Here is a 16,093-nt window from a genome sequence, read left to right on the forward strand (position 1 = left end):
CTATTATTTGTATGATAAAATCTTAAGCAACACAAACATCCTAAACAACACTCCTAATATAACAAGAACAAAAAATGATACAAAACAAGCAATGAAAACACTAGAGAACAAGGAAAATTTATCATCAAACACATGATGTTTACTTGAGGAATTTCATCAATCAAGCAAATGGACTGTAAATACATTATTCAAAACTCTTTTACATACCTGACTACAAGATAAGCTTTCTGTGGTTCAAAATGGTATGGAGTTGGTGCAAAATGGCGTGAGCTTCACTGTATCGTGGGGGAAGAAGATGCTAGTTAGGGCTATGGATTGAGTTTGGGTAACTGTGTCGTGAGTGCAGCTGATGGTGGCGAAGATGGAGATAGTCGGAGTTGCCATAGTCGCCGGATCTAAGGAGTGCTTTGAGGAGAGAAAAAAGGCTGAGTGTGTGTGTTTCAAGATGGTGAAATGAGAGGGGTATAATAGGTATGTTAATGAAATATTAGATATTAAGGTCAAAATCTAAAATAATGGGTAAAAACGAAAGGGGTTTCCTTAACTAAAAATAGGATATTTTTTGTTGTATAATATTTGGATTCAACTACTATAGTGCATGGATCTTAATTTATTATTTTTATTTATCAAAATATAATTATGATCAGTTGCACACCCACCTAAGTAAATTTTATCCAACATTAGGGTGTTATATATATATATATAAAATGATAAAACAAAATGGGTTAATTAGTTTTGTAAGGAGATAACATTTGTCTAAAATAAGTAAAGGCACTGAAAGTTTGTTCTAACTTTTATTGTTTTTCACTACTCACTATAGAGAGAGACTATTTATTATACATGTATTTCTCTTGTTTTTTTATTTATTTAATATTGAAATTTGTTTTGGATTTACTACGTTACCTAAACTAAATTTGTTTAAGTTAATCAAATTTGAGCCCTTCAAATGCAGAAAATTAGCTTCAATAATCTTCATGCAACACAAATCATTTATAAAAATGTTTGATTTTTATAATAGCCAGATATCATTCCTTTAATCTCTCCCAAAATTAAGTATATCTGTCTCATGCTATCTATTACATGATATGATCTTGAATTTATATCTTTCTTCCTCTCATCTCATCTCATTCATTTTTTTTTTAGAATTTTCTTCATAAAAAAAAAATGGATCAAGATGATTCGTCTAGCATGATTTCAAGTGCCAAAACCAATATTATTATTGGTGGTTCTAATACCCTAGCCGCCACCACAGTTGAAACTTCAGGCTCAAACAACACCAATTATGCCGCTCATCAAAATGTACAAAGGAATAACTACTTTAAGAGAGCAAGGCACGATCATCATCAAAATCATCATCATAATCACCATGATTATGTTGATCAAACGGCTAATATTTGTGACATTAGTGATAATAACAATAATATTATGAATATTGGCTCACCCTCGGCGAAATTCAAAGGTGTTGTGCCACAGCAAAATGGCCATTGGGGTGCGCAAATCTACGCCAACCACCAAAGAATTTGGCTTGGAACGTTCAAGTCAGAGAAGGCGGCCGCCATGGCGTACGACAGCGCTGCCATCAGACTCCGAAATGGGGACACACATAGAAATTTTCCATGGACAAATCTCACTCTCCATGAGCCTGATTTCCAAAGCCATTACACTATGGAAGCAGTTCTCAACATGATCAAAGATGGTTCTTATCAATCAAAATTCGAAGAGTTTTTAAGAAACCAATCTCGAAAAAAGGAAGTTGTGGAGATTAATAGTGTAAGTACTACTCGTCATCATCAAGATCACGATCATCATCTCCATCCTCATCATCATCATTTCAACCAACAAATTAGGGTTCACGGAGATGCACAATTTTTGTGTAGACAACTCTTTCAAAAGGAGTTGACACCAAGCGATGTTGGTAAGCTCAATAGACTTGTCATCCCTAAAAAATATGCTGTGAAGTATTTTCCTTACATTAGTGAATTAGATAACAATAATAACACAAACAACAACCCTAATTCGAATATTGCCAACAATAGCAACAATAGTTGCAACAATACCACAAATAATAGCAATATTGTGGAGACTACTACCGAAAGTGGGGTTGAAGATATTGAGCTAGTTTTCTATGACAAGCTAATGAGGTCTTGGAGATTTAGGTATTGCTATTGGAGGAGTAGCCAAAGTTTCGTCTTCACAAGGGGTTGGAATCGTTTTGTAAAGGAAAATAATTTGAAGGCCAATGATGTTATAACTTTTTATACATGTCATAAGTGCAATGTTCATGGAATAAGGGATGAAAATGGCCAAATTTTTTGCTTAATTGATGTTACTCATAATGGGGTTATTGAAAGCCAAAGGTGTTTGAATAATAGTACTAATAGTAATATTGAACTGATGAAGGTTGATTTGGATTTGGATTTGGACTTGGACTTGGACTTGGATCATCACCATCATCCTGAGGATAAATTTGATCATGAACCCATAGCCATTACTACTACTCATCATGAGTTCAAATACAAAGAAGCAGAAGCATCTAGTAGTGTGGAGGGGAAAAAGTTTAGGTTATTTGGTGTAGACATTAAGTGATGATAAAAATTGTCAGGTTGTAACTTGTGGAGGCTTTACTTGATAATTGGTCTTATATAAATATATATATATATATATACCAATTATGCACCAAGTTTTTTCAATCTTGATTAGATTGTAATTTTTCTTTTTCAGCATTAGATTTTTTTTTTCCTTTTGATTTAAATTATTGCAATGTACTATTCTCTGAATTGGCAACTATACAATGCCTGCCAATATTGAAAAGATTATAGTACCTTTGAGCTACTTAATTATCTAGGATGTAGTATTATATTGTTTGGCAAAATAGATTTTTTTTTTAATATTATTTTTGTAAAATAATATTCTTTAATAATGTTTTGCAAAATAATTTCCTCGATACACTCGATAATTTGTTGAATCACTCGCACTACTACAAAAAAAAGTTTTTATGACACTCGATGTATGCAATGACATAAAATGGTTATTATGTCACCCATAAACATGATATAAAGTCAGTGTTGTAATATCTCCAATTGAGATTAAAGATATAGAAAATTACTTTGCAAAAAATTATATATAAAAAGTATTTTGCAAATTAAAATTATATTTATAAAAAACTACTTTCACCAATTTATATTTAGTACACTTTTGTTCACAACATGCATGTATAGTAAATCATGACATGTGTCCACCATTAATATATAAGTTGTGGGAGTATGATATCATATTCCATAAATATATATAGTATTTATATATATATGAGAATTTTTTTTTGAAGGGTCTTCACTTTAAGCTTTATCAGTGAGATTTTTAGTGTTCTTGATTTGTGAACAGTTTTCGGTGCGATTTTTTTTTATGACCGTGTATATTATAATTATTTGGAGCATTCTGCAAATTTTCAAAAAATTTCGAATAATTTACAGTACCGAAAACTAAGTTCAAACATGTTACACACGTGACTAATTTTTTTATGTGTGTGAAAAACAAAATGTTTGAATCTAGTTTTCGATACTGTAAATTATTTGGAATTTTCTGAAAATTTACAGGATACTCTAAATAGCTACAATATACACGGTCACAAAAAAAATTGCGCAAAAAACTATTCACGGGTCGAAAAACACTGAGAGTCCTACCGGTAAAGTTTAAAAAGAAGCCCAAGAATTATTATATATATATATATATACAAAACTGTAGTTTGAAATCATGTGAAAAAACATGCAAAATGTGGGTGATATTAATAGGTTAGGATATGTTTGAAAAGAGCATAATTTCATAATAACTAGTATGCATTTTCAGTCCAAATTGGAAAGGAACAAAGGAAAAAATTGTAATAAGGACAGGTCCATATAGCACTAAGCTTTAATGACTTATCAAATCAAACATTGGAAATGTCTTATTCAAGGGGTTTAATTTTTTTTTTAGGTGTATAGTATAAGATAAGCTGTCTCCCACTAAAACATTTGACTCTCTCTTTTATTTCATCACTAACTAAAGACTACTTGTAATTCCTTTACAAACTTTTTATGGGCTTCTTTTAGTATTTTCACCCGAAACAAAAATAGGGAAAATTGAAAGCTAATATATATATATGGAGCGAGTACAATGTATCTTATTTTTTTGTAACACCAGTATATTTTTTTTCTATTTCAGCACTTAAATAGTTATAATCTCAAATTTTTTTATATGATGGTATACATTATAGCTATCTAGAACATCATACAAATTTTCAAGAAATTCTGTATCGAAACAGGGTATAAACTGTCTATTGCACGCGTGCCTATTTTTTTGTGTAAGCATGTAAAATTTGACAGTTTGAACTCTGTTTTCAATTTCGTAAATTATTCAGAATTTTTTGAAAATTTGCAGGATATTCTAAATACCTACAATATACACCGTCATATAGAAATTTTTTAGATTATATCTATCCAGGTGCCGAAATAGAAAAAAGATGTATCGGTATTACAAAAAAAGATATGCGTTGTAGTCGTTCCCTACATATAAATATATATATATATATAATGATGATGATATATATTAATTTGATGAGAACCATCCATATTCATTTTGATTTATATTGTTTGTGATATATGGAAGAGAGACTCCAAATTGTAACATTTTGGACCTACCATATTATATATACCAATTACCAACATCTATGTATTGTTGCCTAGTTAGGTTTGGGCACTGTGTGTGTATATATATTTATATAGCTGGCTACCACATATGTAAATTAAATTAATTATGATTTTTTTTTCATTGAAAAAAAATCACTCTCCATACTTTTTTGGCCTTTTAGATAGTCCCAAGTATACTATCAATTAGCTATAGAGGCTTGAGTTGGATCCCCCACAACAAATGATGGAGCTAGAGCATATAATTCTATCTTCTCGAGCATAAACGATACGTGTTGGACATCTTCAACTTAGTAATTTTCATTCATTATTTCTTGAAACTCCACACTCGACATTGTTAAATCCATCGTATTTAACATGTTTCTTCTCATTTCACTCCATATTATATACTTGATTATTAAAACTTGAAATATAAAAAAAAAACAAGGGTAAATCTACACAAACTACAGTGAAAATACTCGAACGACATCTTAAATTACTCTCTAAAACTAACCTAAAATCAACCTAACACCTTCATGTTGGGTTTTAGGCAGTCCTGAGTACTACCAATTAGCTATAAAGGTCTGAGTTGGATCCCCTTGATGTTGGATCATCTGTTCCTATCCACACAAGAGATGAACCGTCAAGGCTAGCTCGAACATTCCACGACAAATGTTGGAGCTAGAGCATGATCCCACCTTCATGTAGGGGTTTGGTGAGATTCGAACCCTCTAAACCAACAGAGAGTATATGTCTAGAAAATGCATCATTATCACCACACCGCCCAATTGGTGGTAATTAAACTAATTAGGTAAAATAGAAAATTTTGTAATTTATAAGTAGTAGTACCACTCACTCACCATGGTCCAAGTGTCTTTCAATTCTTTTATGGGCTTATATTTTTTTTGATCTTGTATTTTGTCTCATTACCTGTTTGGACTGTGTGTTTTGAAAAATTACTTTTTGGACCCTATGTTTTGTAAAATAATTAAAATAGAACCTAAACCCAATTTTGGTCAATGATTTCTCAACTAAAATTACAAATAATTTATCAAACTAACAATTTAGAACAAAAATAAAATCATTATGATTAAAATATATTCAAATTTTTTCTTCATCAAAATTGAGTTTAGGGTTCTATTTTACAAAACATAGAGTCCAAAAAGTAATTTATCAAAACACATAATCTAAACAGATAATAGAACAAAACTCAAAGTTCAAAAAAATATAAACCTTTCTTTTATATTTTGTTCTTCATCAATATCATGTAGATTCATGTGGTCACCATCGTTTTCTTCTTCTTTATATCTATTATATAATTATAATTATATAGTATTGTAGGCGTGCTTAAAGTTATATATTAATTAAGAGAGCTTTTTATGTCCCACAAAAAAAAAGCCATAAAATAATACATAAACTCAACTTTCTTTCTCATAATAATATGCAAACATCTTTCTATATTTAGTTATAATTCATGTGTCTCAACTCTTATAATATTAACTATGTATATACATAGTACACTCTTTCACTATATTATGAATTTTTTTTAGTATACTTCAAACGAAAAAAGAAAAGTTCTTACTAACTATTATATTTATGTATATAATCAAATAATTAGGCGATTGACTCGTGAAAAACAAAACTAGTGTAGAAATTAGCTGTCAACATTTCAGCATTTCTTTTTTTTTTTCATATATTTTATTTTGTTATTATTTGAATTAAGACCACGAAAACTAATAACTACATGTTTTCATATATATATATATATATATACTAGATACAAACAATGTGCAATATTCATTTTTTTTTAGTTTTATTTATAAAATTTATTAATTATTTTTATTAAATTTATATTAATATCAATTAAATTTTGAAATAAATATCTTATTTTAATTAAATAATTTATTTATTTTTATTTAAGTTTATGCTTGTTATAATTTTTGAATTTGGAAGTGACAACAAGAGATTATATATTATATGTTTACTGTAATATTAAATATTATTAGTATATTTTAAATTTAAGTTTCTTACTAATTTTTTTTTTTTCTTAAAAATCAATTTGTTGCTAATTCACAATAAATTATATTATATGTTTAATATGATATTATTCAAATATGTGAGTTTAAGTTTAATTAAATTTTATTTAAGTTATAAAATTTTTATTATTTTTAAATAATTATCATTGTAAAATATCATATTTTAATTTGTTTAATTATTTATTATTTTAAAACAATTATCATTGTAAAAGATCTGAAAAATATCATATTTTAATTTGTTTAATTATTTATTATTTTAAAATAATTATTATTATAAAATATCTTCAAAATATCCTATTTAAAATTTTTTATTTTATTTTATTTAAGTTTAAGTGTTTACAAACTACCGTTAAATATAAGAATATTCTGTTAAAGTTAACTTTAAAAAAATAAAAAAAACCATTAAAATCAAGAATTTCCGTTATCTATACATTTATTATATAGAAGAGATATATTTTTTGGATGATGATGGTATTATTAATGATATAGGATTTTTTTTTGTATGGGCTAAAAAAGAGGCATATCGGTGCACTTCTTTTGTGTTCTCATATTGTAAATATTTTTCAGCATGATTTTTTTATGATCGTATTTATTTCAGTTATTTGAAACATTTTGTGAATTTTCTAAAATTCTAAATAATTTACAATGTCGAAAATAATGTTCAAACAGGTTGTTACACGCGTGATTAATTTTTTTTATACGTGTGGAAAACAAATTGTTTGAACCTAATTTTCGACGGGAACACAAAAAAAATGTATCAGCATCTCTTTTGTAGCCCCTACCATAGAATACCATATAGATATATATTATCAAAAGTGATATATACAAAACATGAATTTTAAATAACAAAATATAAAGGGTGGACTAGCAAATAGTTGTTCATGTGACATTAACCCATTTCCGAGTGATATAGAAAGACCCAAGTTGATGTGTAGGTGGGTTACACTATTCCAAAAATTATAATCATAATAATAACAATATTTTTTAAAATAAAAAAGATATTATAAATATATATCAATATCTATCTTTTTCTTGGCTTTAATCCAAACAAAATGTGGGCATGGGGCATACTAACCTAACTAAAGGGAACGATTCGTTTGCCACTTCTCCGACAATTCATTTTTTTTTTTCGAATTGTAGTTTATCTGTTTTTTTATACGTAATATATCCCTTTTATATAAAAAGAATGTAGATTAAGAAAATTTTTAGTCTATTTTGTTAATTTTAATGGAATATTCTAAATATTTAATAGAATATATTTTTAAAACTTATTAAAAATAAATATTTATTAATTATATAAATATAATTCAAATTCAAATATTGTAAAATATCATTATTATAATAATATATAATATAATTTCTCAAAATATATATATATAATTCAAGACTAGATATTTAATAATTATAGAATTTTCTTTTAAAATAACTATTTCTAATTTAGAATTTGTCATATTACTATTCTAGAATTTTCTTTCAAAATATTGATATTTTTTTTTTTACAAAATAGCTTCTATAAAAAAAATGTACATTTCACAACCGTTATTAAAATAATTTATTTCTTAAGTAAATTGATAATTTAATTATAAAATCACAAAATTGATGCATACATTGGTAAAGTTCTTAGTTTAATTATGTCTATTTCATACATGCTCCAACACCAACAAAACTATAGGGAATTAGTTAATTGGTACTATGACTTTGTGTAACCACAATTAATTCACTAATTAATTAATTATCAAAACTAATTAACTATCCGAAATTAAAGTATAAGAGATCAACAATGTGTAAACGATTTATATGTACAACAAATAGCACATTTTTAACAAAAAAAAAAAACATTTTCTTAAAAACAAGAAATACATCAGCAACTATAGGAGGTTATAACTATTTTTGAAAACAACTTTTCACCTCCTCTTATCAAAAAGACATTGTCAAAATTAAAAACTAAATATCAAAATTAACTCTCTCTCTTATCATCACTACGTACTGTATTTGAGCACTTATTAGTTTGGATAATTAATTGGACAAAATCAATTGGGATATCAACTAATTAATAATATTTTATTATACTTTATCATTTTTTTTTATCTTTTATTTGTATATTAATTTCTTGAATAATGTAGAAGATTCCATTTGAATTTTACATAGAAATCGTTCTTAATTCAATTGTTTAATAATTCTCTGTACACATATTAATTATATATATTAAATCAATTTTTAATTTTTCGTAGTAATCCAAAGGGTATAGAAGAGTGTCCAATAAAAAGAATAAGAAAAAGTCATAGTTATTTTTAACTGAGATTTTGTAGGGAAAAATAATAAATTATTTAATGAGTTGTCACACTATTTTGCACTCATTCTTTTTGTGATCGGAAATATGAAGTTTTTGAAAAAGAAGAAGAAAATTAGTGCAAGAGAAAAAAAAATAGCACAAAATGAGGGAACACTTTAATAATAATATGCACCGAATCAAATATATCCAAACTCGAATCAAATATGTTACAACTCTAAACTACTCAACTACTTTATATAGGCTAAGTGAAAAGAGAAAATTCTCTTATAAATAATGTGGGACAAAAAAACCCAATTATTTTTCAATAATATTTTATCAGTCCCTTGTAATAACTTTATCGTTTTTTTATTAATTTCTTGAATAATATAGAAGATTCCATTTGAATTTTACCTAGAAATCTTTTGTTTAATAATTCTCTATACACATATTAATTATATATATTAAATCAATTTTTAATTTATTGAAGTTTATCCAATAAAAAGAATAAGAAAAAGTCATAGTTATTTTTAACTATAGGTGAGATTTTGTAGGGAAAAATAATGACTTAATGAGATTTTTTAGGGTTAATAGAGAATTATTTAACGTGCTGTCACATTATGGTGTGGTTTAATTAGTGTGTGAAAAACTCGCTTATTAGCTACTGATTAATTACACTTGTCCACACATAAATGACAATAGCATTTCCGGTGACTCTAACAATTTTCCGGTCACCATTTCACCTTTCTTTGCCGTCGCCGGAATCCGCCAACATCCCTAAACAAGTTACTTTCTCCATCACCAAATTCAAAAGGTTTGACATAATTATTATAATTAGTTTTCCTAATCATCTTTTTTCTATTTGTTGATCTTGTATATTATCGTATTATTCAAAAGTGAAATTGAGGAGAGATTATCACTATCGTGATCACTATACATCGATCACTACAAATCAAAATCATAGATAGAGATCATATATGTATGTATGTCATTTCGACGTGGAAATGAAAATGGCATTCATGGAATTGATGACCAAGTTTGTGGTTTAAACTCATTCTAAGCAAATTTCTTCTATTCCTTTTGATTTAATTTTATTTTTTTTATGTATTTTTGTTTGAATAAGAGGATCATCAATAAAGTAGTAATGAAAATGACTAGTCTTTTTTCTTCCACCCCCATTATACTTATTACTCTCATTATTATTATTATTATTATTATTACTCCATTATTTGTTTCTCTATATAATGGACCTCTTATAACACTCCATTCTTCTCATCAACCAAGCTTATTATTATTATTATTATTGTTCTTATTATATAAGCTAATTAATAATCCCTTCGAGGTTTCTCTCTATGTTTTTCTTTTAATTTTATATATATAGTTGTTTGTATCGTGTGTTTTGTTTTAGTCATTATTAGAATGTTGATCATAATATTATTAATTATTATCAAAAATCTCAAAACACAATTGTACTTTTGTTAATTGTTCATTATTAGTCTCTTTATTATTATTAGCAAACTATTTTTCTATTAGTGCCTTTGAATATGAACTTTTATTAATTTAACAAAACAATTGCAGAAGAATTCTTCAACGGTAGCTATGGATTCACTTAATGTTGTCAATGAGGCTGTTCTAATAAAAAAGGTTAGTAGTAATCATGACCAAATTCATTTGAACTTTTTGTATCCATAAAAGCTATAGTTAGTAATAGTATATACATGTCATAATTTTATATATTTATATATATATGAGCATATATAGTAAAACTAATAATTTTCTCACTTTTTCTCTGGTTGTACTTGAGTGAATTGGAATTGGAATTGAGGAACTATATAAGAACTAGATGATATATAGTTCTTTTTCTTGCTTCATTCTAACTATGTAACATTATTATTCTTTTTCTTTTGAAAAAATTACTATGCAACACATGCATTGGACAATTATATCTTTGGCCCCACTTGGCCAACTTTTTTATTTAAAAAAAAAAACTTCCAAGGCCAACTTTAATACTTTGTATTTTATATTATGCCACTATAGTAAATTATTTATTTACATATATACTACATTTTATTTTCTAAACTATATATAGTAATAGCATAATAACAAAAGATAAACCTATTTTATAAGTCTCTTAATAATAGCTCTTCCATAATTGAATTTCATTAACATTTGTAAGATTAAAATGTCACTTTTTATAAGAATAATGATAGGTGCACACTCAAAATACACACAATGATATAGCATACATTTTAAACCATTCAGTTATTTTTAAAGTGGGATTCGCTATTTATTTTTTTTATATGTGGTTTAATATGTATATATATCACATCAATGTGCGAGACGAGTGTGTCCCCTAACATTATTGATTTTATAAATATCACATATATAACAATTAGTGATTTTATAGTGTATTCTAATATTATTAATTAGCATCCCATGACTATATTCTTATTATTTCTTTTTTATGATAATAATTTATTTATTTTTCTTATCTTATCAAAAACCAATATATATATATATAGGAAAAAGGAAATAATGCAAGTTTTGGAGATGAATCAGAGAGTTTCCAAGAGAACTGCAACGAAAGTAATAATAAGGCGATGGCAACCTTTGCTACTGATGCTACTACTGCTGCCATTGATAAAGGAGGGTGGAAATATGCATATCTCTTGCTAGGTACGTAACACAGAATATCTATATATATTTATATATATACATGAATGAATATTGACTATATATATATGTATATAATGCAGTGAATCAGGGGCTAGCAACATTAGCTTTCTTTGGGGTTGGAGTGAACTTGGTACTGTTCTTGACGAGAGTTCTTGGGCAAGAGACGGCCGATGCTGCAAACAACGTCAGCAAGTGGACTGGCACTGTTTACCTGTGCTCCTTAGTTGGTGCTTTTCTCAGTGATTCTTACTGGGGCCGCTACTTCACTTGTGCCATCTTTCAACTCATCCTTGTTCTGGTAAATATATATATATATATATATGATCACTTTACATCTTTAAGGTAGTTTTCTTGATATATACATATAAAAATATATAAAATATATATTTGATTTGATACTGACAAACACACTATGGTGTACAAAAGTACATGGTGGGGAAAAGTATGGTTTTCGGAAGAGTCTAAGTATGGTTATTTCAATTTTAGTTTATATATTTTGGGGTGTGATTGGTTAAGGTAGTTTATATATTTGGGAAGGTAGTTTATATATTTGGGGTGTGATTGGTTTTTTTTGTTATTTTAATTTCACATATAAGTAGTTTGTGTTCTATAACCTATAAAAAAAAAACCAAATTATAATTTATACTTATATAATTTGGGTATCAATATCAAATATATTCAAAAAGGTAGAAGATTAATATAGGAAAGAATGGGGAGTAAAATTTGTTATTTAGTCAATGTGGGACAAACTTACACTTTTATTATTTAAATAAAAAACCTTACAGACATGATAAATAAAAATCAATAACACCAAGGACGGAGCCACTCGTATGCAAAGGGTGATCTTGCCCCCCTTAATTTTTATTTTTTTAAAACATTTTAGGTACTATTTTGTATTTCAATCTTATTTTTTTTAAATTTATATATTGGCCCCCATCCATATTTTTTCATTACATTTGCCCCTTGCTTTGGTTTGATATATATATATATATATATGTACATATTTTTGATAAACACACTTCGTATATATATGGTTGGGAAAACTATATATACAACAAAAAAAATTAGTAAAAAAAATATCATTTTTGACATATTTTTTTTACTTATTGCTATTTACAACTATATAGGGCTATGGCACCCTTGAAAAAATTTATTTGTAAATCAAATTATAGGTATTTTTATTTTGACCCTCACAAACACTATTATTTTTCAATAGTATTTCTATTATAATTATTATATGATCTTTATTAAAGAAATTACTTTATATATATTCTGCCTTCACTAAAAAACAAATCGCTAGCTCCACCTCATGGTGACTGTAGGGGGGCTTCAACCCCCTTAATTTCTAATTTTTTTATAAAAAATATTTTTATTCATAAAAAGTTTCCAATTTTTTTTTAATAAATAGTCCCTAAGCTTGCACTAAATTAAAAGAAGTTATATAGCATCTCACTAAAATTTTGTTATGCCACTATATAAATAATCAACTAGCACATGTAATTATTTTTACAAAATAAATTTTTTTGTCAAGTAATATTATCTTTTATAAATTTAGTATCGTGTTGAACCATGGTCATAGACATAGCTTGATAATATTACAACTCTCCTAAAGAGGACATTACAAGTTTGAATTACCCTTCCGAATTGTCAAAAAAAAAATACTCGATATTCATTTATTGTCCTCTTATGATTGGTTAGCGATATCTCATAATATTTATTAATAAAAGCCTATTTTAATGTGCAGGGAGTAGGTCTACTATCACTATCTTCATGGTTATTCTTACTGAAACCAGCAGGGTGTGGTGATAGAGAAACAAAGTGCGAAACCACCTCCACTTTCGGCATAGCCATATTCTACGCCGCCATATACTTGGTGGCCTTGGGATACGGCGGACACCAACCCACTCTAGCCACCTTTGGAGCTGACCAATTCGACTGCGAGAACAACAACACTATCAAAGAGAAAGAAAAAGAAAAGACCAACAAAGCTGCTTACTTTTGCTACTTCTATTTCTCATTGAATCTTGGCTCTCTTTTCTCAAACACCATTTTGGTCTACTATGAAGATATTGGTCAATGGACTTTGGGATTCACTGTCTCCTTGGCCTCGGCTATTATAGCTTTGGCCTCTTACTTGTGTGGCTCTAGTGGTTATGTGTATATCAAGCCTTGTGGAAACCCTATTCCACGTGTCGCTCAGGTATTCGTTGCGGCCGCGAAGAAGTGGAACCTTAAGAAAGTGTGTGCTGAGGAGTTGTATGAGATTGAAGGCCATGAATCTGCCATCAAAGGAAGTAGAAAGATTTTTCACAGCAATGAGATTTCGTAAGTTTAATTATATATATAATATCATCATTATATAATCAGTATTGTTTTGTGATAATTGTTTAGTCAAAACACAAAATATATATTGTTTGATAAAATTTAGGATAAGTGGTTAAATTTTACTTCTTTGTTATGATTTGAAAAACGAATGTCTTTTGATAATTATTTATTGTGTCTAGTGTACCAAGAGAATGTTACTTTGTAATAAAAAATCACTAAAAAATATATATATATTAAAAAAATGTCTATTTTGTTCCTAAAATTTATTGTAATTAATAAAAATATATTTAATCGTAATAACAAAATTATATGCTTTTGTGACTTATTGTAGTAATGGCATATAGATATAATAACATTCTTTAAGTTACAAATCCTTCACTTTTAATCATGAATTATGTTGTGAGTTGGTGGAAAAAAAATATATGCTAGTTTAGATCATAAATTTCCAATAGAATAAAATTAAACTTAAATTATGTATCAAATTTTATTGTCATGTAGATAAATTCGAACCAAGTAAACAATATCAATATGATTAACTTTGTTTGAAATTATCAACTCTATTTTCTTATTAATTAGTATATATAATGATAACAAATAATATATATTATGTTTCAAAAATTCAGGTTCTTGGACAAAGCAGCAACTTTAACTGAGGACGACATAAGAGGCCCCAAGAATCCATGGAGGATTTGCACAGTGACACAAGTAGAGGAAGCAAAATGTGTACTGAAAATGCTACCAATATGGCTTTGCACCATACTATACTCAGTGGTGTTCACACAAATGGCCTCACTCTTTGTAGAACAAGGTGATGTAATGAACACAAAACTTGGAAACTTTCACATCCCAGCTGCAAGTATGTCAGCCTTTGACATCTGCAGTGTCCTCATCTGCACTGGAATCTATCGCCAAGTCCTTGTCCCCATAGCCGAAAGACTAAGTGGAAACCCTAAAGGCGTAACAGACCTTCAAAGAATGGGAATAGGGTTAGTGATTGGGATGTTAGCCATGCTGGTGGCAGGCATAACAGAAATTGAAAGGCTCAGACATGTTACACCAGGAGAGGATAAGAGCTCTAGAAGCATATTGTGGCAAATCCCACAGTATGTTCTGGTTGGTGCTTCTGAAGTTTTCATGTATGTTGGTCAACTTGAGTTCTTTAATGAACAGGCCCCGGATGGGATTAAGAGCTTTGGTAGCTCTCTTTGCATGGCTTCTATCTCTCTTGGGAATTATGTTAGTAGCTTGCTTGTTAACATGGTTATGGACATCACTGCTAAAGGTGACAATCATGGTTGGATCCCTGATAACTTGAATGATGGTCACATGGATAGGTTTTACTTCTTGATTGCAACTTTGACTGCTCTTGATCTTGTCTTATATGTGTTTTGTGCTAGGTGGTATAAGGGTATCAACTTGGATGATGCTAATGATCAAGTTGAAGAATTAGAGGATCGTGATCGAGTTTTCGAAAGAGTCTAGAGTATTTTAGTTTATATATTTCTATATTATCCATTTAGAACAATGAACTAGTAACCATGACCTATATTTGGGGTGTGATTGGTTTGGTTTTTCTTTTTTTGTTATTTTAATGGGTGTGATTGGTTTTTTTTTTTTTGTTATTTTAGTTTTTGTTCTATAACCTATAATTACCTATAAAAAATGCCCAAATTATAATCTTTATTTATATAATTTGGGTATGAAATATATGTAAAAATGTGAAGATTAATATGGGAAAGAATGGGGAGGAAAATTTGTTATTTAGTCAATGTGGGACAAACTTACACTTTTATTATTTAAATAAAAAACCTTACATTTTTATTTTTCTAATTATATGACATGATAAATAAAAATCGATAACACCAAGGAAGGATGGAGCCACATGTATGCAAAGGGTGACCTTGCCCCCACAATTTTTATTTTTTAAAACATTTTAGGTACTCTTTTGTATTTCAATCTTATTTTTTTTTAAATTTATATATTGGCCCCATCCAAAGAATTTCTTTACATTTGGCCCCCCTTGCTTTGGTTTTCTATCTCCATTCATAACACATTTAAACCAAAATTAATATGCAACTTAATAGGTGGAGTGTTAGCTTCCTAGATTAAGGATTTTACAATTGTAATTT

At 28.1% G+C, this 16,093-nt stretch overlaps 1 protein-coding gene and 1 pseudogene across 2 annotated transcripts; both read left to right on the forward strand.

The window, feature by feature from the left end:
• The window catches only part of LOC133789610 (uncharacterized), a 31,315-nt pseudogene extending 28,449 nt beyond the window's left edge, over positions 1-2,866 (forward strand).
• Positions 2,867-10,496: 7,630 nt separating this feature from the next.
• LOC133790299 (protein NRT1/ PTR FAMILY 7.1) lies at positions 10,497-15,728 on the forward strand. 2 transcript variants are annotated; one of them, XM_062227902.1, is made up of 6 exons: positions 10,497-10,607; positions 11,486-11,639; positions 11,720-11,937; positions 13,384-13,964; positions 14,588-15,246; positions 15,362-15,728. In XM_062227902.1, the coding sequence occupies exons 1-6, from the start codon at positions 10,563-10,565 to the stop codon at positions 15,412-15,414; spliced, it is 1,710 nt and encodes a 569-aa protein (XP_062083886.1). In that variant the 5' UTR covers positions 10,497-10,562; the 3' UTR covers positions 15,415-15,728. The 2 variants fall into 2 exon arrangements, with proteins under 2 accessions (XP_062083886.1, XP_062083885.1); XM_062227901.1 differs by having other exon boundaries at positions 14,588-15,728.
• Positions 15,729-16,093: the final 365 nt, after the last annotated feature.

Source organism: Humulus lupulus, chromosome 7 (genome assembly GCF_963169125.1).
Source record: "Humulus lupulus chromosome 7, drHumLupu1.1, whole genome shotgun sequence".
Lineage (NCBI taxonomy): Eukaryota > Viridiplantae > Streptophyta > Magnoliopsida > Rosales > Cannabaceae > Humulus > Humulus lupulus.